Source organism: Copadichromis virginalis, linkage group LG20 (assembly GCF_057382275.1).
Source record: "Copadichromis virginalis isolate Kocher_CV1m ecotype Utaka linkage group LG20, C_Virginalis_male_GT1.1, whole genome shotgun sequence".
Lineage (NCBI taxonomy): Eukaryota > Metazoa > Chordata > Actinopteri > Cichliformes > Cichlidae > Copadichromis > Copadichromis virginalis.
This window is the reverse complement of record NC_140637.1, coordinates 7,165,126-7,191,487: the sequence shown is the minus strand read 5'-3', so window position 1 is coordinate 7,191,487 and position 26,362 is coordinate 7,165,126. Positions and strand designations below refer to the sequence as shown.

Below are 26,362 nucleotides of genomic sequence, written 5' to 3'. Positions count from 1 at the left end.
TCGACTATTGCTAAATCAGATTTAACACACGTTTGTAATGACGATAATTCAGTTTATAATAGGGTTTATTCGCTCGGTCAGCAGGTGGCGGTATCCTCGTACACTGGGGAGTAAACTGCCATTAAACGAACAGAAGAAGAAGAAAACATCTGCACATGCGCGGTACGGATCGGGTAGACCCGATTTGTACGGTCAGACTTTACACATGCGCAGTAAGGATCGGGGAGTCCTGATCCGTAACTTTCTTTTTATTTTTCGTTTTTGTCTACATTGTACTGAAATGCTTCATTATTGCAAACATTTTAAGATATACTTGTTATTCTTAACATTTTAACAGATACTCTGACCCATAACTATCGTAAAACGCTACGACCGGAAGTAGAAACCTTTCGCGCATGCGGGGTACCGATCGGGTTTCCGGTACGGATCGGGTAGTGACAACCTGGGCTGCGCTATGAATTCTGGGACACAGCTTCTTCTTCTTCGGGGTTTAACGGCAGCTGGCATCCTTGTACATGCAGTGCTGCCATCTTCTGTTTCAGTGCGTTATTACACTCTTAAATCCTACTACTTATTCCTGCGTCTTTTGGGATCTTACAAAGCTTCAAACGACGCGTCGACTATTAAATTAGTCGTCGACGATTTTAATAGTCGACGTAATCGTGACTAGTCGATTAATCGTGGCAGCCCTAATATTTATAAACAATCAAAAACAACAATTATTAGGCAATTTATTTCCAATTTGTATTGAATTTATTTCTGTTAACATGGTGTTTTTGGTCTGATTGAAGGACTGATGTGATGGTAAGGTGTCTGCTGCTCCGCTTTGAATATTGGTAGGCTTTTTTTTTTTTTTAATTTTCACAAGAATTGCTAGTTCCCCTAGAGTTTTGGCCACCCCAACAATCAGACGATTCCCTATGAGCAAGCATTTAGCAACAGTGGGAAGGAAAAACTCCCCTCTAAGAGGAAGAAGCCTTCGACAGAACCAGGCTCAGGAATGGACAGCCATCTGCCGCGACTGGTTGGGGTGGGGGGAGTGAAAATTAAAAAAAAAGAAAAAAGCCAAAGTGATCATTATTGGAGCAGCTTAATGAATTTTTCCAGTGCTGTTAATACCCTTTTCCAACCCCAGTTTGTGTTTTTGTCACTTTTGTCCAAGGTGGAGGAGGCCATGCTGTAGATTGATTCTGTATGGTCTTTCAATGTCAATACAAGGGAACCTCTTAGAGAGGCCAGGGTTGAAAAAGGGATGCCGGAGAACCTCCGAGGGTGTTATCCGCTGGTGTGCATCCAAGGCCAACATCCCTTTAATTAAGCTGACAAATAAACGTTGGCCATTTTCAGGTCCTCGTCCAAACACCATTACTTGTTCGAGGTCATCAAGACGCGTAAGTTTTATGTATCGAGTCTCCAGGGACTCATATCCTGTCTCGCACTGAAATTGTTGGTCAGTCTTAAATGTCCAGCGCTGTTGGTTGTAGTTGTCTTCAATGAAATAGTCTTCAGTGTACACGCCAGAGTCCAGAACATGATCTAGTGGCTGTCCTTGAGTCTCTATGATGAATTTCAAAACATCATATTCTCCATTTCCAGGGTAGAGTGGCACCCCTGTACCAAGTTCCACAGCTATCAGCCCCAAAGACCACATGTCAGCTGCTTCATTATAAGGAAGGCCAAGCATAACCTCAGGTGCACTATAACCAACCGTCCCCACACAATCACTAGGATTCACTGCAGAAACAGGACATGCGAGGTCAAAGTCTATAAGTCTGACTTTGACTGGAGACTCATGGCGGTTAACAACCATGATGTTTCCAGGTTTGAGGTCAGCGTGCACTATTCCCACAGAACCTAGGTGTGACAGGGCATTTGTGAGTTGATGTAAAATTGGCCTGACTTCGCTTATGGGGAGACCCTGGTTTTTCCGGTCCCGTATGTAGTCCCAGAGGCATTGATCAAGGAGTTCAAAGTTTAAGCAGACCCGCTCTCCGTCGTGGAAAAAGCCGTTCCATTTAACTATGTTGGCGGCATCTGGATCCAACCTTCTCAGCTGCTCCAGGATGCAAATTTCCAGTTTTGCCTGTTGCAGAGTATCAGGGTGGTTCCTGTTGACTTTAATAGCCACAGCACGATTGGTTTTGGTATCGCGACATTTGGCTACAATACCAAAGCCCCCTTCTCCGAGGAAAGCCTCTACCTTGTAGCGGTTTCCCAAAATGCTCCCTTCAACTATTTCAAGCTCACCTGAGTTGAAGGATGAGCTGGCTGACGTGTGGTCGCATACTTGCAGAGAAAATTCAACTGAGTTTTGGAAACTGCAGTTGATTTTCTGTGATCTCTTGCTTTCCAAGTTTGAAGGGTGCTGAAAGACCACAGGGTTTTGTGGTCTTTCAACACTCATGTTAGTCCAAGGGGAACTCTTACGGTTGAAAAAGGGATGCCGGAGAACCTCCGAGGGTGTTATCCGTTGGTTTGCATCCAAGGCCAACATCCCTTTAATTAAGCTGACAAATAAACTTTGGCCATTTTCAGGTCCTCGTCCAAACACCATTACTTGTTCGAGGTCATCAAGACGCGTAAGTTTTATGTATCGAGTCTCCAGGGACTCATATCCTGTCTCGCACTGAAATTGTTGGTCAGTCTTAAATGTCCAGCGCTGTTGGTTGTAGTTGTCTTCAATGAAATAGTCTTCAGTGTACACGCCAAAGTCCAGAACATGATCTGGTGGCTGTCCCTGGGTCTGTATGATGAATTTCAAAACATCATAATAATTTCTCCCAGGGTAGAGAGGCACCCCTGTACCAAGTTCCACAGCTACCAGCCCCAGAGACCACATGTCAGCTGCTTCATTATAAGGAAGGCCAAGCATAACCTCAGGTGCACTATAACCAACCGTCCCCACACAATCACTAGGATTCACTGCAGAAACAGGACATGCGAGGTCAAAGTCTATAAGTCTGACTTTGACTGGAGACTCATGGCGGTTAACAACCATGATGTTTCCAGGTTTGAGGTCAGCGTGCACTATTCCCACAGAACCTAGGTGTGACAGGGCATTTGTGAGTTGATGTAAAATTGGCCTGACTTCGCTTATGGGGAGACCCTGGTTTTTCCGGTCCCGTATGTAGTCCCAGAGGCATTGATCAAGGAGTTCAAAGTTTAAGCAGACCCGCTCTCCGTCGTGGAAAAAGCCGTTCCATTTAACTATGTTGGCGGCATCTGGATCCAACCTTCTCAGCTGCTCCAGGATGCAAATTTCCAGTTTTGCCTGTTGCAGAGTATCAGGGTGGTTCCTGTTGACTTTAATAGCCACAGCACGATTGGTTTTGGTATCGCGACATTTGGCTACAATACCAAAGCCCCCTTCTCCGAGGAAAGCCTCTACCTTGTAGCGGTTTCCCAAAATGCTCCCTTCAACTATTTCAAGCTCACCTGAGTTGAAGGATGAGCTGGCTGACGTGTGGTCGCATACTTGCAGAGAAAATTCAACTGAGTTTTGGAAACTGCAGTTGATTTTCTGTGATCTCTTGCTTTCCAAGTTTGAAGGGTGCTGAAAGACCACAGGGTTTTGTGGTCTTTCAACACTCATGTTAGTCCAAGGGGAACTCTTACGGTTGAAAAAGGGATGCCGGAGAACCTCCGAGGGTGTTATCCGTTGGTTTGCATCCAAGGCCAACATCCCTTTAATTAAGCTGACAAATAAACTTTGGCCATTTTCAGGTCCTCGTCCAAACACCATTACTTGTTCGAGGTCATCAAGACGCGTAAGTTTTATGTATCGAGTCTCCAGGGACTCATATCCTGTCTCGCACTGAAATTGTTGGTCAGTCTTAAATGTCCAGCGCTGTTGGTTGTAGTTGTCTTCAATGAAATAGTCTTCAGTGTACACGCCAAAGTCCAGAACATGATCTGGTGGCTGTCCCTGGGTCTGTATGATGAATTTCAAAACATCATAATAATTTCTCCCAGGGTAGAGAGGCACCCCTGTACCAAGTTCCACAGCTACCAGCCCCAGAGACCACATGTCAGCTGCTTCATTATAAGGAAGGCCAAGCATAACCTCAGGTGCACTATAACCAACCGTCCCCACACGGTCACCAGGCATTACTGCAGATGCAGGACATGCGAGGCCAAAGTCTATAAGTTTGACTTTGATGGGAGACTCATGGCGGTTAACAACCATGATGTTTCTAGATTTGAGGTCAGCGTGCACTATTCCCACAGAGCCCAGGTGTGACAGGGCATTTGTGAGTTGATGTAAAATTGGCCTAACTTCGCTTATGGGGAGACCCTGGTTTTTCCGGTCCCGTATGTAGTCCCACAGGCATTGATCAAGGATTTCAAAGTTTAAGCAGACCCGCTCTCCGTCATGGAAAAAGCCGTTCCATTTAACAATGTTGGCGGCATCTGGATCCAACCTTCTCAGCTGCTCCAGGATGAAAATTTCCAGTTTTGCCTGTTGCAGAGTATCAGGGTGGTTCCTGTTGACTTTAATAGCCACAGCTTGGTTGGTTTTGGTATCACGGCATTTGTGTCATGGTCCTGGGTCGGTGACCCAGCGCTTTTGGTTTGTTATCATTTTCTAGATGATGATTGTTTAAGTTCTGTGTTATTTTCGATCTGCCTCTAAGTCTGCGTCTGTACCTGTCTGTCTATGGTGTCTCCCCATCTGTTTGTGAATCTGTCTGTTTAGTTCAATGTCTTGTCTGGTTCCATGTATCTGAGTTTCCTGTTTTATTGTGAAGGTCCGTGTCGTATGTGAGTGTGATCAGTTTACGTTTCCCCTGTCCCGTCAGCCCAGATTCCTCCCAGCTGTGTTGCCCTCCTGTCTCTCATCCCCTGATTACTGGTGTGTGTATTTAAGCCCTGTGTGTTCTCCTGCCTGTTGCCGGTTCGTCTGTGTTCCTCCGTGTCAGTCTGTATTACTCTGTGTCAGTCTGTGTTTCCACCGTGTCTTCTCCCTGCTGTTCATCGTCATCCTCCTCTGCTCGTTTTCATTCAGGTTTGTGCTCTGTAGTTTAGTTGTTTCCCAGTTTAGTTTAGTTCGAGCCCCGTTTGCTGTTTGTCCACATTCTTTTGTGTTCAATAAATCACCTTCACTCCTCTACGACTGCCTGCGCTTGGATCCTCATTTATTCCACACGGCTCGCCTCGGCAGCCGTGACAGTACGAACCGGCCACTATGGACCCAGCAGCAGTCAACCCGCCCGAGGAGCTCCGGGAGGACATTATTTACTCGGTGGACAGATTAATTAACTTATGGCTCGAGCATGAGGGGAGAGAATTCCGCCAAGGCATAGCTGTTCGGCTACAGCGCTTAGTTTCTGGTCTCCCCTGGTTGCTCAGCTCACTTCACCCGCTCACACAGAATTTCGTTCTGAACGAGCTTCATCTTCTCCCCCCTGCTACCACCCACTCTGCAACTCATGCTTCACTCCCTGACCCGACGGAGAGTGTCCTGCCCGGCCCGTCGGTCCAGCCTTCAAATGGGAAACGGCACTCACGCCGTCGACGCCCCTCGCCACAGTCGGACCCCAGGATATCAGAGCGGCCGACTGTGGTGAGTAAAAAGGATAACGGCTCCAATCTGAACTGTAAGACTTTTTCTTCTGGGGTTGTTCGGGGTGTGTCAGTGGGAGCTAATTCACAAAGCTTACCTACCTTCGTGATAACTGATCTCTCCCAGGTTGGCATTTTTAAGACTTCAGCGAAAGCAAAGGGCTGTTGTTCTTCTGAACCTGTTAAACCCATGTCAGCTAACCCAGGGTCTGCTAAAACTGTGGCATATATCCCAGAGACAATTAACACCAGCTCTGATAATACCAGGACTGTTTATTCTTTTGAACTGCAACCGGAAGCTCAGTTAGCCGCCCGGCCTCAAGCTCAGTTAGCCGCCCGGCCTCAAGCTCAGTTAGCCGCCCGGCCTCAAGCTCAGTTAGCCGCCCGGCCTCAAGCATTGTTTCAGTCACCCTCAGTTCAGCCTCCTGTTCAGCAGCCACTAGCCCTGCACCCTGTGTCACTTGCTACTCCGGTACAACAAGCCCAGTCAAATCAATCTAAAAGGAACTGGGTTTCATCCGTTTGTTCTAAGCAGAGCGTCAAACCTAATGATAATGTCAACATTCCTCAAAGGCTGGCCAGTTCTGAGACTGAGATGCACTCCAGGGCCTCCCCAGAGGCTGGGTTTCAGCCCCCATCAGACTCTGGACCCCTGGAGTTTAAGAAGCCAGCTGAGGACTGCACAGAGCTGTCGCTGTCTGAGCAGGGTCAATGCTCTGCGCAGCTGCAGGCCGCTATGTGTTTGCCAGAGGCCCGTGTGCCTGCTGGTCCTGTTCTGTCCCTGCCAGAGGCCCGTGTGCCTGCTGGTCCTGTTCTGTCCCTGCCAGAGGCCCGTGTGCCTGCTGGTCCTGTTGCGTTCCTGCCAGAGGCCCGTGTGCCTGCTGGTTCTGTTGCGTTCCTGCCAGAGGTCTCCGCACCTGCTGGTTCTGTTCTGTGGGTGCCAGGGGCTCCAGTGCCCACTGGTTCTGAGACTGTTTTTGCTGGGGGGCCCGAGGAGCCCGTCCAGCCATCTGCCTCGTCAGCTGGGGGGCCCGAGGAGCCCATCCAGCCACCAGCTGCTCCACCAGCAGCCTCATCCACGCTTGCAGCAGCAGTTTCATCCATGCCGCCACCTGCTGCAGCGCCTCCGTCTGCATCCTCCATGCCGTTGCCTGGCCCGGCCTCTGCTGCATCCTCCACGCCGTCGCCTGGTCCGGATTCAGCATCCTCAGCGTCGCCTGGTCCAGCGCATGCTTCGGCTTCATCCGCTTCACCTGGTCCATCAGCTGCTTTGCCTGGTCCGGCCTCCGCATCCTCATCAGCTGCTTTGCCTGGTCCAGCTTCAGCATCCTCATCAGCTGCTTTGCCTGGTCCAGCTTCAGCATCCTCATCAGCTGCTTTGCCTGGTCCAGCTTCAGCATCCTCATCAGCTGCTTTGCCTGGTCCAGCTTCAGCATCCTCATCAGCTGCTTTGCCTGGTCCGGCCTCCGCATCCTCATCGTCTGGTCCAGCCTCCGCGTCCTCATCGTCTGGTCCAGCCTCCGCGTCCTCATCGTCTGGTCCAGCCTCCGCGTCCTCATCGTCTGGTCCAGCCTCCGCGTCCGCCTCGTCTGGTCCAGCCTCCGCTTCACCTGGGGCTGCAGGGGCCACGCAGCCTTCAGGTCCCCTACTACCACCTCCACATCGTCGGTCATCTGCCTGGCCGCCTGTTGGGCATCTCCGCCGCCGTGGACGCCCTCCTGAACGCCGCCACTGCCTTCCACGTGGCCGGCCTCCGGACTTGTTTCCACGCCGCTGTTGCCGTCCGCACGGTCGGCCCCCAGAACTGTTTCCACGCCGCTGCCTACTGCGTGGCCGGCATCGGGACCGGCCCCGCTGCCGTTCGCATGGTCGGCCTCCTGAACTTGACCATCTGGGCCTTTTGGACTCTGTCCCTCCGTCCTGGGCCCCCTCCGCCCACCCTGGTCGGGTGTTTTTTTTTTTTTTTTTTTTTTTTTTTTTTTTTTTTTCTTTTTTGGTTTTGGTCCGTTTTTGTGTTTCTGCTGGGCTGTCTGGAGCCAGCCCTTGAGGGGGGGGTACTGTCATGGTCCTGGGTCGGTGACCCAGCGCTTTTGGTTTGTTATCATTTTCTAGATGATGATTGTTTAAGTTCTGTGTTATTTTCGATCTGCCTCTAAGTCTGCGTCTGTACCTGTCTGTCTATGGTGTCTCCCCATCTGTTTGTGAATCTGTCTGTTTAGTTCAATGTCTTGTCTGGTTCCATGTATCTGAGTTTCCTGTTTTATTGTGAAGGTCCGTGTCGTATGTGAGTGTGATCAGTTTACGTTTCCCCTGTCCCGTCAGCCCAGATTCCTCCCAGCTGTGTTGCCCTCCTGTCTCTCATCCCCTGATTACTGGTGTGTGTATTTAAGCCCTGTGTGTTCTCCTGCCTGTTGCCGGTTCGTCTGTGTTCCTCCGTGTCAGTCTGTATTACTCTGTGTCAGTCTGTGTTTCCACCGTGTCTTCTCCCTGCTGTTCATCGTCATCCTCCTCTGCTCGTTTTCATTCAGGTTTGTGCTCTGTAGTTTAGTTGTTTCCCAGTTTAGTTTAGTTCGAGCCCCGTTTGCTGTTTGTCCACATTCTTTTGTGTTCAATAAATCACCTTCACTCCTCTACGACTGCCTGCGCTTGGATCCTCATTTATTCCACACGGCTCGCCTCGGCAGCCGTGACAATTTGGCTACAATACCAAAGCCCCCTTCTCCAAGGAAAGCCTCTACCTTGTAGTGGTTTCCCAAAATGCTCCCTTTAACTATTTCAAGCTCATCTGAGCTGAAGGATGGGTTAGCTGACATGGTGGAATGTGTCGGCTTGATCGGTGAATTGCTGAGAAACGTGAAATTCTCTCAAAACTTTCCAAAAGGGTTTTGGTTGCTGTCAGGTCTACGTCCGTTAAGCACTAAAGTTTAACAGAGCAAAGCCCCTATTTATGGGCTTTGCCTCTCAGCAAGATTATGACATAACAAAGGATCAAAGGCATTCTATTTTTTTCAGTTGAAACACTGAAAAAAAATAGTGTTTCAACAGGGCAGGCTGGCGCCCTATGGGACGCAGAGGTGATAGGGTAAGGATGCAGAGGATAAGATCCAGGATAAGATTTACTTATCGGTCAGCTCATCAGCAGCTTGGCAGGAGATGGACTCAGGGTGAAGACACAAAATCAACAATGACAACACTGTTATTCTTTATTAGTGTGAATGCTGGTAAGCGTGTGTTTCAACCAGGGTTTTAATAGTTTTGCAATTTTCATTAGTTTTTATTTTTATTTAGTTTTGACTTCAGATTTTCAATTTTATATCAGTTTTAATTAGTTTTTACCAATTGCTTGCTAGTTTAGTTTAGTTTTTATTTTTTTGAAAATCCTTAGTTTCAGTTTAGTTTTGATTAGTTTCAGTTACAGTTTTATTTGTGTTTGCAATAATTAAGTGTAACAAAATCCCAGTTTCATCATATCAGTCATTCTCTTCTGCTTATCCTTGGGTATGTTGCTATTCCAGCTACCATACCCTGCACCCTGGACAGGTCGCCTGTCTATCGCAGGGCTAACACGCAGAGACAGACAACTCACATTCCCACCTATGGGTTCTTTAAATAAATAAATAAATAAATAAAGGCAGATGAACAACCATTGATACCAGGCAACTATAAAATGTATATCTTGGCCCCAATGAGACTATTAACTCTTGCAGCACCGGGTGTTCATAATTTTTGGTTCAAGTGAATTGATGAACTTTTTGAAGGCAATTGACTCACACAGTTATGTAGATATCCCAGTCCTGTTGTCTCGGGATGCATCACGCTGCCTTGCCTGGGGTTAGCGTCTGTTTCTGGGGATGAGGGTTGAGTGTGCTCCCTTACCTTCTCAAGGTAAGCTAGGTGAGCCTTCTTGTGTGAGCTTTTCAAGCGCACTTTAAGGTTTGTGGGATTTTTTTCCCTTTAGAAATGTCCCTCATAATTTGTCTCTTTCCACTACAAGACACTTGCTTTATCCAAAACACAGTCATATTCAAAGTAATCCCAAATTGGACTCTGGCGCTTTCTCCCGACTTTTCCTGACATGATTCTGCGCGTGGACAGAGCAGCAACACAGACGACTCGACTAACGTACTTGCCACCTGCTGGCATAATTAGACAGCAAGAAAAAAATCTGGAAATTAAACTTCATTTTCACCCTTGACTATTGTATGACACGCACACATCAATAAAAACTAAACACATTTTTGCTATAAATTCAGTTAATTTTAGTTAGTTTTGTGAACACTCATTACAGTTTTTGTTAGTTTTCCTTTTTTTGATTTTATTTTTATTTCCGTTAACGAAAATGTTTTTTCACTTCTAGTTTTTGTTATTTCGTTAGTTTTCGTTAACGATAATAACCTTGGTTTCAACTGCTGCTGTGTGCACAGTGTTTGCTCTACAGCCATCATTTTACCCTCACGCATGGAGTCACTGGAGTCACACAAACCACCTGCAACTCAACACCTCAAAGACTAAGGAACTGGTTGTGGACTTCGGGAGGTCCAGAGAAGGTCCACTGCCGGTTCAGATAGAGGGGGAGGAGGTGGAGGTGGTCAACAAGTACAAGTACCTCGGGCTGTGGGTGGGCAATAAACTGGACTGGTCATGCAACACAGAGCACCTGTATAAAAAAGCCCAAAGCCGACTGTACTTCCTCAGGAGGCTGAGGTCTTTTAACATCTGCAGGAAGCTCCTGAGGATGTTTTACCAGTCGGTGGTTGCTGGAGTACTTTTCTATGCTGTGGTGTGCTGGGGGAGCAGCACAGCAAAGAAGGACTCATCCAGGCTGGAGAAACTGATCAGGAAGGCTAGCTCTGTGGTCGGCATGAAGCTGGACACTCTGGTGACAGTGGCCGAGAAAAGGACATTAAAGAAACTGCTGGACATTATGAACAATGCTGGGCATCCTCTGCACACGGCCATAAACAATCAGAAGAGTCTGTTCAGTGACAGGTTGCTTCTCCCCAAGACAAGAACTAACAGACTTAAAAACTCCTTTGTCCCACACGCCATCAGACTGTTTAACTCCTCTCTGGAGGGGAGAGGGAGGGGAAACAGGAAACAGGAGGACAAAGGAGGGGGGAACAACTAAGCTGTAGTGCCTCTTCACCTCACTGTACAATACCTTGTGCAATACTTTTTGTAAATAGTCAACAGTGCAATAGACTCAATACTTGAAATGTGCAATTCACTTGTATTTTTATTTTTTATTCCTATTTATTCTATTTATCCCCTTTGTATATTTTATTTATATTTGTCTCTGTATTTATATATGTGTGTGTGTGTGTGTGTGTGTGTGTGTGTATATATATATATATATATATATATATATATATATATATATATATATATATATATATATATATATATATAACAATTCTGTAACTGTAACTTCGGTCGTTGCTGTGCTTTTTTTTGGAAGTCGAATTTCCCAGAGGAACCCACCCGAGGGATTAATAAAGTTCTATCTTATCTTATCTTATCTTATCTTATCTTATCTTATCTTATCTTATCTTATCTTATCGTTGTTGTCTTTCCAACAGCATGTCTTTCAAAGCTCAGAGATGTAAACATTTTTAAACTGTGTGGATCCAAGTGGAGGGATAACCGACCCATAGAAATACATTATATTTTCAGACAGGAGTTTGTCTCAACAGCAGGAAAGACCCCACTTTTTAAATTGCTCCTGTGACCAAAGTTTTGACAGCAGGAACATGAAGAACACACTGTTGTATAGAACAGGTCCTCGGGATCGTCACCGTTTGAAAATGATTTTGATGGGAGTTAGGGTCTTGGATTTAGAAGCAGTCGTTCAACAGGTGCACCGAGGCAGATTTGGCAGGGTTTGGCCACAGAGTAATAGTATGTCAGTAGTTAGTCCTGGACAACTAGATCAAGCATTCCGATTGGCCCATGAAATTCAGGCTTCTGTTTGATTGGTGCATTTGTTTTCAGCAGACAGGTGGTTCAGATCTGGGCTTTTGGAGTCAGTTGATGACTTTTAGAATCATCTTTTCTGACTGGATCATTAAAACTTAAAGCATTGATCTTTCTGCAGTGGATTCTCCCACATTTCAGTGATATGGTGAATAAAAGAATATTGTAAAGTCAAAATACACAACGTCATAGTCTCACTTCAAGCACTTTATTCCTTACGTCATGTTTTTCCGCTCACCCACAATAAGAACAACACACCGCAGGCAACAGTACTCTCGCGATATAACAGAAAATAACAAGTTAACAATCTCCCTCTTTCTTTTTTAAAACACACACAAATAACAATTTAAAAATTGTTATTTGTGTTGTAATCTTTATAAAAAACCTAAAAAAAACCCCACCTCTTAATCTTTGGTATATGGCGAGGCGCTGTGGACACCCAAGTTTGTGATTGTGTAGAATTTTCAAATCAATACCATGGTTGCATCTGCTGAAAATCTCTGTGAAGCTTAAATCTCAGTGACCTTGACTTCAAGGTCAGAGGCCAACTTTTTTGAAAATCAGAGCAGTTTCACATTTATAACACAGGTATGTCTACTAGGAGGCTGAAGGGTAGCACTATATATTTATTAGGGCTGCCACAAACGATTATTTTGATAGTCGACTAGTCACCGATTATTTTTGCGATTAGTCGACTAATCAAATCCATTGGACGTAAAACGTACAGCACCAGCACCCATCTGCTCTCATATAACTATCATTAGCTTACAGCTTTAAGGGCACTATTTATTCCTTGATGTTGTGACAGAAAAAAATATACCTTTAACAAGGGGGCCATATTACATATGAGGAAACCTACTGATTTATATTACATAAATTGCTACTTTTAGGACTAAACTGACATGTCCACTGAACTTTTCCAGTCTCACAGATGACATAAAGTTTTAGCTTACTCATATCTGTACCTACAGTACACATATCAATGTTTAATCTAACATGCAGTACTTTGGACTGTGGGAGCAAACTGGGGTGCAAAGAAAATCACCAAACACAGTAAAAAAAACAGCAGAAAGGCTCAAACTCATACACTCCCTGTTGTGAAGTGAATGCTAACCTACGTCCCCGTTATACACAACAAATGCTAAAGTAAAGTTATCTAAATGCTTTCTAATTGCGCTGAGGGTATATTTTAGATTTTGCATAATTTATTTTTGTTTTTGGCAGAACATAGACTGCTTCTTCTGATACTGCACATAAAAATCTTGAAGAAACAGTGAAAATAAACAACTTTCACTGCATGGGATCATATGTGTACTTTGTGTCCCTGAGAAAAGCATGCAGAGTTATCTTAAGATCTAATAATTAGCCCTAAGGGGCACATTGTGAAACTGTTGTATTTTCAAGGTCTGCCTCAAATTTGTCTTGCCTTCAAAATGTGCTATGCCTGTAAGCGTGATGCAAAAGAATATGTGCTGTTTCAGTAGATGAACTGTGAAGGATAAAAGGTTGCAGCCTGGACGAGGATATGGTCAAACATTGACATTGTCTCCATTTGATGTAGAGGGATTTTAAATTCAAAGCCGGTTATCTGGTTCCTTTTCGATCAAAAAGGGCATCAGTCGTACTGGGAATGGTTCTTCCATCCTTTCTTCTTCCCTTCTCGCTTCTCTCTCGTTTCTCCCACCACCCTAAACACAGTTCACTTCAAGGTCCATCAGTAGCTAATAATAGAGTAGAGTCACTCAGTCTTGGGTAGAGTCAAGGATATGTAAATATCCCTCCCTTTTTCCTGTGGGCAACTTCCTGGTTGCTGACAAAGGCGGGCACAAATGAGAGGAGGAGGAAAGAAGCATGGTTGGCATGGCAACGAGGCCTGGCTGTCTGCACAGTTTTTAACTCGGGTGTAAAATGCAAATGCTATTTTCCCAGGAGTAGCCTGTTAAAAGCTGCTCGCTCAGCTCTCTTCTCTTAACTTCACATGTCCTCATGCAAAGATCCCAGCTGGTTCACCGCTGAGACACATATTAAATGACATATTTTCTCTAAGGCTGTAAAGATGCCTTATTTTTAAGCCTGTGGTCATGCACATTTATGAAATTTGACTCAAGTTATCGTAATAAAAATGCAAGACGTTCAATAAAACATTTTGCTCATTCAGGCCTCAAAAAGGACTTCAAAGCTCGAAAGCTGAAAAGTTAATCGGATATTGTAGGTAAAAAACCCTTTAAAACAGTAATTTCACTTCAACCTGCTGCCCCGATGCTGCCTTTAATCTGCGTGCCATAACAACGCCAACCTAAAATAGCCCCTCTCTCTCTGTGTGTGTTAGCAAATTAAGTGAAAAAGTGTGGGCAGAGTAGAACAGATATATCACTATGACAACCTTGCTGGCTGATTGCGATGTAATGTGACTTCTATGAGTTTTGTTTTCTGATCATCTCGTTCTGAATTTTCTGTAGGAATTCAGAGTCAGTGCTACAGCCTCCAACTGCCAAAGCATTACACTGTGGTATAACCAACATACATATTTGTGCAGACACTTGATGATGAATGAGTTGCCATGGTTTCATTGGTTTCATAATTACAACACTGAAATGCAGAAAATTCAGGATTTACAGATACCCCGGGCTTAGCTAGCTACGTGACTGTGAGTACTTGTTTTCTGAACAGGCAACAACTATTGTGTTTGAACACAAAGTGTTTTCTTCTCCTTTTCTTTTCACAAGAAAGACGAATCTTTTGCAAACAGGCAGCGCCAATTGACTTGTTAAAAACTGAAGTGGCCTTTATTGTGGTATTAATAAAAGTGTCTGTTTTGACAACAGCCGTTTCAAAATTCTTTGCTCCATTGTTGTTTTATTTGAAAGACAAGATGTCAAAATTTCTCGCCAATTAGATTATGGTCACAAAAACGTTGCTTCTTCATTTGGTAGAAATGACGCGTTCCCTGACATTTTCCCTAGGACAAGTACTCAACCTTTTCTCTGTGACTGCAGGTGCCAAAAAGCTGGCCAACAAGGCAGCGCTGTGGTACGTCCCCTGCTCTCTGCAAAATGTTGACAAGATCATGGAGGTGCCACCCATCAAGGTACATGGAAACTCAAATTGCTTGCATCTTAAAATTGTGGCAGCTTCTCTGTGTCTCAGTGACCTTTCCACCCACCTTCCCCCAGCCCCACATCTAAAATGACACGAGCAAGGCTATATGGTCAAGATAGAAATGACTGACATTTAACAATGTGAAAAGTCCCTTTCACTCATCTTTGTTTTGAATACCTGCTTGTTGCAATTCTTTGCTGTACTCCTCGTGCATTTGTGCAGAGAGTGGTGTTCGAGTGGATCTATGCACAAGTGTTCAGCATGTTGAATATATTCTTTCTACAGTATGCTAGTGCTGAACAAGAGGAGGAGGGCAGGAAGCGCTATGAGGCTCAGAAGATGGAGAGATTGGAGACCAAGGCGAGGCCTGAAGAGATGATGCCATCTCCACCCAACCCAGGTAATATATTCAAGCTCAGGGTCCCATATCAGTTTGCAGATACAAAACCACAGCTATAGAAGTCGTTTCCCTATCTTACAAGTTTTCAGTGATGATGCAGATATGAGTGAAATTTCTTCCATTTCCTCCCTCATGGGGTTTGCTAATAGTATGCCATAAAAATACTAAAAATACTGTACAGCCATCTTTGTTGTTGCCCAATTAATGCAGTGACAGGAGAAGCAATTAGTTTTTTGATGTATTTTCACTGCTGGCACCATGAATTCATGCTGAGCTGCAGCAGGAAGTCAAAAGCAAATGCTTTTTTCAAAGTTAAAACACAGAGATATTATTGCTGAATATCAAGATAAAACAATGATAAATCAAGCAAGTGAAGAATCCCTGGAGTGCTCTCAGAGCGCGTCCACAGGAATACATTTAAACATTTAACATGTAAACACGTGGGCCCTAGCATCCTCACAAGAGCACTTGAAGAACTCAGAAATGGATCCATTTGGAAACACTGCTGCGTGGGCACTTCTTTTCTCATTTCTGAGGCTTTCTTTCTCTGGCAGGGGGTGATACCCTCTTGAGTTAGCTTTAAAAACACCTCCTAAGCCGATTTTTTTCAGAGCCACTAAAGTATGTGTTTTACTTTGACTGTCTTCACACACGAATGGCAAATTGGCTGGTTCTTATATTTCGCTTTTTTACTCCACTTGATGACTTAAAGTGCTTCACACAACATGGCTCATTCATCCATTCATACCAACAATTATTTCTCCGTTTAAGTGCTTTCAATCTAACATTCACACTCTGATCTCACCAGTTTCAGCACCACTCTCACTAAATGTCCAGGCAAAGACATCTGTTTTATTTTCTTCTTCTACTTTTATGTTTCTTCTTTTGTAGTATTTTCTATAAGTAGTCAGGCCTCTGCTTCTTGTTTACATGTTGTAGGATTGAGTGGTCATGTGTTCTACATTTACGGGTGTGCATTAAAAGTATTGTATTCATCATTAGGTGCTATATACATGTATTCATCCATATTAAAACTGTAAAGACTCTAATCGAATTCCCTAATTTTGTCACGCTGCTTCATCAGAGGATCCACCAAAAGGTATGTGATCAGCAAGTAGCATGGCAGAATCTATTTATGCATGAAGGTGTTGTTGGCATTGGCTTGCTTTGCTCACACATTTTATTTTTAAATGAATTCAATTTTTTTTAGGCTGACCGATACAGACATATTTTAAGACTGATACAGATAGACAGATTTGTTTCTTTCAGAAACACAAAACAAACATAATTCCCTGTTTATTTATTATGTGCACTCGTTTTTGAGTCATTATTAACACAATATAACAGTAAAATTGTGGATTAGTTGTGTATGTGCCTTTGCTAAGTGCCTTGCCAACGGGGAAGTTGCAAGAGTGCCCTCTGGTGGACAAACTCTGCAAACCCACTCCACATAACATGTCCGAAGGGTGTTTTCCCCATCCTTCCCTTTTCTTTTCTGTTTCAAATCTTAATTTGTCACTGCTGGTTATACATATCAGTACCAATATATTGGTAAATGGCTTATATTGAATGATACGATGGCCCTGTTCGTCAAGCTCTACCTTAAATTGTTTATTATTTTTTTATTTTTCTGTTGAATGTGTGTTTGTCTGTTTGCCTTGCAGAAAAGCACACTGTTGGCTTTAGCCAGTCGAGTCTGATTCATCTGGTGGGCCCTTCAGACTGTACACTACATGACTATGTTCATGGAGGTTAGTCTATTTCTTTTTCTAGATACATTCACTGATGAAATGTTGTACAGTTAATTTCATACACTAATATGTATCTGAGAGCTGAGCATTTAGCATTTTTTTATACTACAGCATGAGGGGACATGAAAAAACACACTAAATTCTTGATGAAGATTTAGGTTAACTACAGTCTGGCTTTTAGATGTGTCTTCTATAAACTCAGTGTTATTAAACACATGACTCATTAGTCATGACTGAAACTTCATTTATAGAATAAATTATTAAGCTGTTAAAGATAGAAATACATTTTCACACTATCAAAGAGGGCAAATTAACATAGCATTACATGGTTCGAACTAATGAAGGCTTCATACTTCCTCTTAGCCTTAATCCAGTCTTAAGCATATATATTTTCTTCGCATCCAAAGCTATATTGCATGAATGAATGGGTCGGATGTTGACTGCTGCTTACTAATCATTTGTATGAAGAGCCTACACACAACAGTAGCTGATGCTACTGTATTCTATGCACATTCACTGGATACTTTATAAGGTAGACCTCACTAGTACTGGGCTGGACCTCCTTTTGCCTTTAGAGCTGCCGTTATTCTTCATGGCATAGATTCAACAAGGTGTTGGAAACATTTCTCAGAGATTTTGGTTCATGTTTACATGGCAGCATCACACAGTTGCTGCAGTATTATTGGCTCTACATCCATGATGTGAATATCCTGTTCCACCACATCACAAAGGTGCTCTACTGGATTGAGATCTGGTGACTGTGGAGAACATTTCTATACAGGGAACTAACTGTTATATTCAAGAAACTAGTTTGAGATGATTTGAGCTTTATGACATGGTTTGTTATTCTACTGGAAGCAGCCATCAGAAGATGGGTACACTGTGGTCATAGAAGGATGCTCACTATCAAGAGCAATACTCAGGTAGGTTGTGGCATTTAAATGATGGAGCCTAAAGTTTGCCAAGAAAATATCTCGTGCACCATTAAACCACCATCACCTGAAGCACTAAAACAAGCAGGATGGATCCATGGTTTCATGTTGTTGACACCAAATTCTGCCCCTAACATCTGAATGCTGCAGCAGAAAATGAGAATTCAACATGTTTCCAATTTTCTATTGTACAATTTTGGTGAGATTGTGCAAACTTTAGCCTCAGTTTCTTGTTCAGTGCTGAGAGGAGTGGCACCCGGTATGATCTTCTGCTGCTACAGCCCACGGCTTCACTGCTTGTTGCGTCTCTAGAGATGCTCCTCTGCATGTCCTGGTTATAACTTGGTTGTTATTTGAGTTACTGGTGCCTGACTATCAATTCAATGCAGTTTGACCATTTCCAGAGTACTGCCACTCACTGGATATTTTTCTTTTTCAGACCATCCTCTTTAAACCTTAGAGATGGTTGTGTGGGAAAATCCCAGTAGATGAGTGGTTTAGTACCTACAGCTGTGCCACGTTCAAAGTTAGTTAAGTCACTTTTCTGATACTCAAATATTGATATGCCTATATTCACTGAGTTGCTGCTATGTAATGAGCTGATAAGATACTTCGTTTATTGAGTTGATCAAGTGTACCTAAGAAAGAGGCTGGTGAGTGCACATCAAAGATAATGTAAGAAAACAACCAAAACTTGCTATTTGCTCAAATCAGTAGAAAGTGAAATTTTAAAAGTGCTTTTAGTTTTATTCACACTGTGTGATTGATTCACTAACAGCTGCTGACAAGCCATTTCGGAGCTCAGTGTTTTCAAGTTGCCGTCTGCCATTTGTCATCTGCGTCTGTCAGACTTCTTTGTCATTCTCACGCAAGTAAAACAAAGAGCATGAATGACATGCTGTTTAGTATTCAACGCAGGGACAGGTCAGCCCATTCACTGCCTCAGTACAGTATGAAAATTCTGCAGGGAGTTGTGGAGGATGAAACAGCTGCTCAGAGTGGAGAACATACAGTAAGGCAAACAGGTTTGGGCAAAGTGAGACAGATTTAGAGGCGCAGAAGAAGATAGCAGCAAGGAAATACATAAATATAATATAATATATACTGTGTTTGTTTTTTGGTGTTAATGCTTGTGTTAAAGTAAAGGCAGAGTAACCCATGTCTGTGTAGGTTCTGTGTAGGTGGAGGTTAAAGTGGGATTTTGCAGGTGGGGGAACAATAAATACTGGTGTACCAGTGCACTGGAGGGAAATGACTCCATAACAAATAAGTCTGTTTCTCAGGCTTGACGCTCTTTGTGGATTTTGCCAGCTAAGTTCTTCCATACATATGTTAAATCAACCATCAACCATCAGGGCTACTTTCCAGTTTCTAGCCTGTATAAAGGCAGCATAAAAGTAGTATTTGGCAAGTGCTGCTAAAGAGCATTATTGGTTTAAATTTAAATCGATGACTCTTTCAAAAGGGCACCTAGAATCGATTCCTGCAGCCATACCTAAACACACTTATTTTGAAAGATTATCTAGATTAGTTTTTGATTAACATTAAACATAAAACAAAAACTGCATGCGCAGAATATCGGTTCAGAATTTGCCAACTTATCTCACAAATACGGGTTTAAAAGCTGTTTTCCTCTGGAAGGTGTATCTGCCACCATCTTTGCAGTTGAAAAATTCTCATATAAATTTAGTGTCATTTCTGTCTCTTATAATGTCTCTACTGCAACCCATGACCTTACCTAATGGTGACCATGGAGACCGCACTCTGCCCTGCACCACTGCATCTAGTCCATCACTGAAAACTGTAAACAATACTGCAAATCACCCAGTTTAGCCTGCTGTGCTCTGCTGTGCACTGACAATAGTCTCTCATCTTCATGTCTAGCCCTTTCATTATTACATCTTTCCCCTTCGCGAAGAGTAAAATAACACACATTAGCATTTTTTTTTGGCCTGGAAAATACAACAACTATACCTTTAAGTAGGAGACCCACTGTGTGCCAAACTGCTCATATTTGTTGAGCTATTTGAAATGTTGCAGGAAATGTACGCAGGTCCCTTGGGTGACTTAACTGCCTCGGTGGCAATAGCTGCAGGACATGAAGCCCATCAGATGTAATTACTCATTAACTGAAGGCGCAGGAATGCTTTTCTGGATCGTTCCGTCCCACTTTAACCTCTAGGTGCAGGTGAACAAAGAGGAATGTTCCAGTCTTAGATGGCAAATGGATGTCTCTTTCTCATTGCTGAACCAAAAAATACATCTTATATAATGTTGTCAAACAAGCAACAGAAAAGAACTCAAGCACAGCATCAAGTATTAGTGAGAGTTAGCTGTTAGATTGATTTAGGTACTGCACTGATGATCCACAGGCAGACTGCAAGGGGACTTTTTCCTCAGAAGCAGACACCGTGACACAGCAGATATTGACTGCCTGCGATTGAGAACAGGTAAAACCTCAGCTGACACATATGCAGAAATAGTTGCTAGTTAATTTGTAAATTAGAAGGGTCAAATGGACTGGCAAAAAACTCAAGGACAGGAAAAGCATTGGCTGGTCCAGCACATTTAGAAGCAGGAGAGGCTTCTACTCCCCTTCATAACCCAGGGGGTTATGAAAGAGTGGCTCCAGGAAAACTTGGTGGGCAGGATCAGATGGGTAACTGCCAGATTCAATGCTCTGCCAAGTAAACAACTGTCTGAAGTTAGCAGATCAAGTGGAGAGACTGGCTCAAGGTTTATACTTTCAGCCTCATATTAGCCCTAGCTTGGGGGTTACTGGAAACATGCAGAAAAGCATACGTGAAACAATCCTCAAAACCAACACTGTTGTAAAGGAACATTTCTTCTGGTTGGGCTCATTGTTCTTCCTTGAGCTTTTCCATGAGCAGTGCTATATTTGAGTCTGTTCTTACAGTAACAGTGTCTGTTCATATAAGAGGACACAAAGGCAGGCTGAAAGAACAAATAATAATGACAGAGAAAGAAGCAACACAGATCAAATACAAGAAGAATTTGGACAAAATCCTTCAAGGACAAACTGGTAAGAAGGGACTGGTCATACAAGTGGAAAAGGAAAGGAAGACAGGAAGTAAACTATAATAGGAGGATAATAATGAAAAAGGAATCTACATATAAAACCCAAGACAATGACAAATTGCTTCCTTGGGTAAAAACTTCCCCTATGAACAGGGAAGAAAAGACTTAAAGTCAGATATGCTTTGGAAGCTACCATTCCACCTGAGCAGGTTAAAAAGGAGGTAAAGGTGTTTTTAAATGTATCTGAATTAACCCTCATGGAAAGCATGCAGGGATTGATAGAAGTATTCTGAGTGTGAAGGATCCCTGTTATTAGTTTGATGGAACACAAAGCTGTGACTAAAGCTATGAGGTTTGTGAGTGAGAAGTTATTTCTCCCATTTGTAGAGGAATTTGTGCAAAAACTATCCCTGTTATTGTAGTGTGCACACAGAACAGACAGCTTGTGGACCATGAAAAACTATTTGCTGAATTTGTAAAAATAAGCACTTGGATTAGCACGACTGACTTTACCTTTAACCCCCCGCATAACAGAGGCACAGTCGAAGAACTGCTGATTTAATCCAAGGAGAAACGTCCTTGAGAAGCATTTTTCTTGCTTTTAGTGCTCTTGGTGTCCTAAGCGAATGGAGAACATTTATGTGCATGTGTGCACTGTTGCATTGCTTAAGTAACTACTTGGGTGGCTGTCGTTCTGTGTTACTTGCATAACGGCACTCTGGTGTTATGAGGAGGAATGCAATGAGGGAAAAAACAAAATGCTGAACAACGAAGCAGGAAATAAACCACTGAAACAGTGAGCGGAGCTCTTTGTAGCAGGAGGTACATGTGCTTGTTATCTGTACTTCATGCTACTTGAGGTGTGTGGATTTCGGGCATGTTAAAATTTCTTGCTTCAAAAATTCAACCATTTAGCGAAACTATTTTTTAATAGTATTATAACTGAAAATCTGTGTCTGTACAACCCTGAACAGATCTTTTTAGTTTTTTTTGGTTTCCTTCTGGATGCTGCTGGGTTTTATCCACACTTCCCCTAAAAACAACCTTTTTTCAGTGTACTTTAGAGAAAAAGAGAAACAAAGCACTGTGCAAACAGAAAGCGAACTAAGATTAAAGGCAAGACGAACAATGAACGCAACGAGGGTAGCATAGTCAGATTTGATGTTTAAGCCAACTGTAACAACAAAAATCTGCTTATCTGATGTTCCAACCTTATAATAAGCAAACTCTTACTAGAAGGCATTCAGGCTGCCCTTCTAAAAAAAGAAAAAACAGCATTTTATCAGCGCAGACCAGATGCCTTTTATCAGTTGAGATATATTGTTTGGGCTTCGATGTTCTTGCCTCATGCTGACATTTCTATTGAGGTCAGCTATGTAAAGAGGCCATCAGAGAGACACAGTATATATAAGGAGGAAGAGAAGCAGAAGAGAGATGTTGACTGAGAAAGAGAGAGGTGAAAAGGAGACAGGACGGGGCAGCGGGGGCGGGGGAGCAAGGTGGGACATATAAGTCTCGCACGTGTCACGGTTGCCTTTTTAATTAAGAGGGTTTGCTGAGAACTCTGCCCAATTAAAAATCAAATGTGGAACAAGCATGCAGGTCATTTAGAACGCACGTATGCACACGCTGCCGACTTTTTCTGTACATGCCGTTGCTTGTTAGGCAGTGTTCCCTGTTGTTCGCTTCTGCTGCCTTCACTGCACTTAATTTGTTTACATAACCAAGTGAGGTCACAGAGCCAGGGTGTACGCTCTCAATACCTTACAGTCTTTTCTCCACTTGGGTAAGGAGTCTGTACAGAAAAGGAGTGGGTGTTCCTGAGTTGTTAGACGTGATTGGCTGGAACCACTTATGTCACCCCTAGATCAACTGGTAATCCTGACCCTAAAACAGCCATGTCTAACAGCTGAGGAAGGCCCGCTGGTTTCCTAAATAAATCAATTACCTCTTGACCTGTTTTGGTTTCTAGCATGCGGATGCAATGTAGTTTGGATATTATTCAACAAACTTCCAATATGTTTTCAAAAGTTTATTTTTAAAACTGATTTCTACTGAGGAATATAGTCCCTTTGAGGTATGTGGTGATATAGAGCACTGTTTGAGAAGCACAGTTGGTTCCTTTCATCCCAGCAGGTGGTTTAGAGACAGATGTCTCAAAAATTAGTCACACAAATCCAAAACTATATGCATGACTACATAGTGCCAGGAATAAATGAGAAAACACATCAGTGGATTTTGAAATGCAGTTCTGGTGCTTTCACAATCTATGGTGAAAGGTCTTCCTTTTCCTTTTTTTTTTAAACTTTTCTTTGTTTTGTTGCTTATCCTTTACCATCTGCTTACTTCTCCTTATTATATCCTGCCCCCCTTCTCTCTCTCTCCCTTCTCTCTCTGCCCGCTCCCTCCACCCATTGTGTTCTAAGGAAGCGTGCTACCTGTTTCTATGGAAACAGCAGCTGATTGCCACAGGTGGACACCACTGCTACCCGATTAAAACAACTAGAACAAAAAAAACAAAGCAAGAGAAAAATAAAAAGACAACACTGTAAGCTGTGTTTTGTAATGTTTGTCCACGCATATGCCATGTTATGAAGAAATCGTGGACTGCTAATAGACAGAATGTCTCTCATGCCACCAATTAATGTGTGCATCTGCACATTGTGGTTCTGTGCACAGGTACTTTCGCTTTCCGAATCTCTAAAAAAAAGAAAAAAAAGAAACAAAACCAAAAAACATCAATGATATCTCAGAAAACCACTCCTGCAGAGCTAAACCAATGCATCACAGTAAGAAAGCAAATATTTAATCCTGATTTTAAATCAAGTTTGATCTATAATTAAGTTCAATTTCAAATTTAGTTTTATTTATATCACAACAACAGTCATATCAAGGTGCTTTATATTGCAAGGCAACGACCCTACAATAATTCAGAGAAAACCTCAACAATTAGACGATCTCCAATACTGTGCAGGTTTATATGAAAGAAAGGATTCTTTGGTTGGTCAAAAACACATGCATTACAAAAACCTTTTAAAAAATTACAAGTAAAATATTTGAAACTGCTTATGGTCATATTCATAGAAGGAAAGCACAGGAGCTACATGATGTTAAAACCAGGCATTAGCAGGGAGTAGTGTTAGAGAAGCGTTGGTTTAATTGTGCTAAACAATATCTTGAAATCAATAGAAGAGAGAAAATGCACCAACTTTAACTATCGCAAATTGATTCAGTGCATCACAAGCTGATAGACTGGTATAACAAGCCTGTGTTGGATCCTATGTGAGTTTATTTATCTCTGCCTACCCAATAAAGTCACTCTGCCCCCTCAACTGAATTCTGCTGATATACCTCAACTATAAGTTGCACTAATTGTGGGGTCTAAGCAGGTCAGACTTTCTCTGAAAATAAAAAGAGGCGATTCATTAACTTGTGTAGTCAATTTTAAAGCATGTCCATGCTCAAAAATTGCCAAACAAATATATAGTGTATTATGTGTTTATCTTGTTTTTTGCTTTTTTTGGTTTGTTTTTTTGGAATAGGAAAGTGACTTGAGCCAATTGTCTCTTGTTAAAGTTGGTTTCCTGTCCAGTTCGTATGGTCTTCTGCTGATCCAGTCTGTATGTCCAATTCACATGGATACGCACACTCACCGACCACTTTGTTAGGTACACCTACTCCACTGCTTGTCAAAGCAAAACTCTAATATGGCAGCTACTCAGTGCATTCAGGTATGCCCATATAATCAAGATGAACCAATAAGGTTAAAACCGAGCATTAAAAAAAGGGAAGAAATGCGATTTAAATGACTTCAGCAGTTGTTGGGCTATTTCCGAAACTGCTGATCTACTTGGATTTTCCCACACAACCATCTCTAGGGATTAGAAGAGAGTGCCCCGAAAAAGACAAAATATACACACTGAACGCAGCTCTCTGGAGGTCAAATAAGACTAGCTAAACAGTTTTGAATTGATAAAAAAAGCAACAGTTAGTAAGATAACCACATTACAACCAAGGTACTCAGAGAGGCATCTTAAAGGAACAATACAGATAAAACAAAATAGCGCAGTAGTGAAAACTATGAATTAAGGAAAGATGAAAATATCAAAAACTGTAGTTCCTGGAAAGGCCGCTTGAGACAGGCCAGAAACCTCCACTTTATAATGCCCAAATTTACAAATGAATGAACTGAACTTTTTATAGCCCCTTCATAAGCTCTTTAGTCTCTATAGATAGTTTTCCCTCTCATATAAGTTTGTTTTTTATAACTCACCAGGTGAAATTATAATAAATCTTACATGTATCCATTTTTATGGTTGTCCTCCAAACTATGTTGCTGTTTTGGTGAATGAAATCCTAGTATTTTATTCGTATGTTACTTACCATTAATTAGTAGGTATTTCTTAACAGAAAGCAGCCATGTCAATCACTCTAATGAAGGCCAAGGTTTACATGTTGAAAAATAATTGACAGGAGAAGATGAAACACACCTTCATAGGTGGCGAATCCCTTTATCGAAAAACATGTTTTGGTTTTTTTTTTTCAGAGAAATTCCATTACAGGAATTTTATGAGTCATTTTCTGTGGCATCAGGTAAATGGTAACTATGACCGTGATTGTAATTAGCACATATAGCATTTTTTAGGAGGCACACGCTGTTTAATAAAGCTCACCCAGAACGTTAAAATATACAAAAAATGTAGCGTATGGGACTTTGTAAGAAGATGTGGGTGGGTTGCTGCATGGCAGTAATGTTAACAAGAGCTGTTTCTATAGTAACAGCTCATTAGGAGGCAGTTTGAACCATTTGATACTGTCCATGATTAAAGCACGTGTTGGGGGGTGGGGGCAGAATTGTGGACAAAATTGTCAGCTGTAGATGAGGACAGACAAAATGCAGGACAGAAAAAAATAAAGACGCAGTTATCGAAGGGGTGAGTATAGGAGGCCATGAGAGAACGCATAAGAGAGGCTGAGGTCTCTCATGCTTTGCTGTCGATATCCTTTGGTCTCACATGTCTCTGCCTTTCATCCATGGGTGCCTTGCGTAATGTGCGGAGCTGGTTCTAATTAAAAGTGCTTGAAGTTAGTACAGAGAGTTGATGGGCAACAAGAGCTGCCTGGAAGACTTCCTTCATTGTTCTCATTGTGCCTGTTGCCTATGGAGAGCATTGTCCGTGAAGATTTGGGAAAATCGTCACAAGGAATCTAATCACTGAGGTATTCTGCCCCGTGGCAAACTGGGCTGCACTACGGACTTTGTTGCTAATTGCCCTTTTTTTCCCATTGGAGTGAGCTGTCTTTCCTCTTCACACACACGCTGCCCCTCCCCCTCCCGCCTTCTGTGTTCCCACCCTACGGCAAAGGGAGAGTCATAGTGTGCCATGTCATTCTGTGAATGTGTAACGCCAGGCCCAGGGCTGACTTGGCCTTGCATGTCCTCTTTTGCAGTCTCACATTGAGCCTCACTTTAACCTTTTACATTGACTGTACAGAGAGATTTGTGCAGGAGTTGCATTAGCAGTTCCTCTGACGGTAGTGATTAATCAAGACAAGCATCTTTGGTCCCCAAGGACAGTGCAGTCTTTAACTTGATGTGGCACAAC

At 42.8% G+C, this 26,362-nt stretch overlaps 1 protein-coding gene and 1 pseudogene across 5 annotated transcripts in view; one reads left to right on the top strand and one right to left on the bottom strand.

The window, feature by feature from the left end:
• The window catches only part of acot7 (acyl-CoA thioesterase 7), a 64,209-nt gene that overhangs the window by 14,725 nt on the left and 23,122 nt on the right, over window positions 1-26,362 (top strand). For 3 of the 5 annotated variants that reach the window (XM_085442953.1, XM_085442952.1, XM_085442950.1), the window contains exons 4-7: window positions 14,532-14,623; window positions 14,920-15,034; window positions 16,119-16,133; window positions 16,699-16,785. In XM_085442953.1, the coding sequence (XP_085299079.1) occupies window positions 14,532-14,623; window positions 14,920-15,034; window positions 16,119-16,133; window positions 16,699-16,785 (309 nt within the window). The remainder of the gene's footprint in view (window positions 1-14,531; window positions 14,624-14,919; window positions 15,035-16,118; window positions 16,134-16,698; window positions 16,786-26,362) is intronic. The other 2 variants (XM_085442954.1, XM_085442951.1) reach the window with 1 other exon arrangement.
• On the bottom strand, window positions 963-8,415 carry LOC146684185 (uncharacterized; annotated as a pseudogene).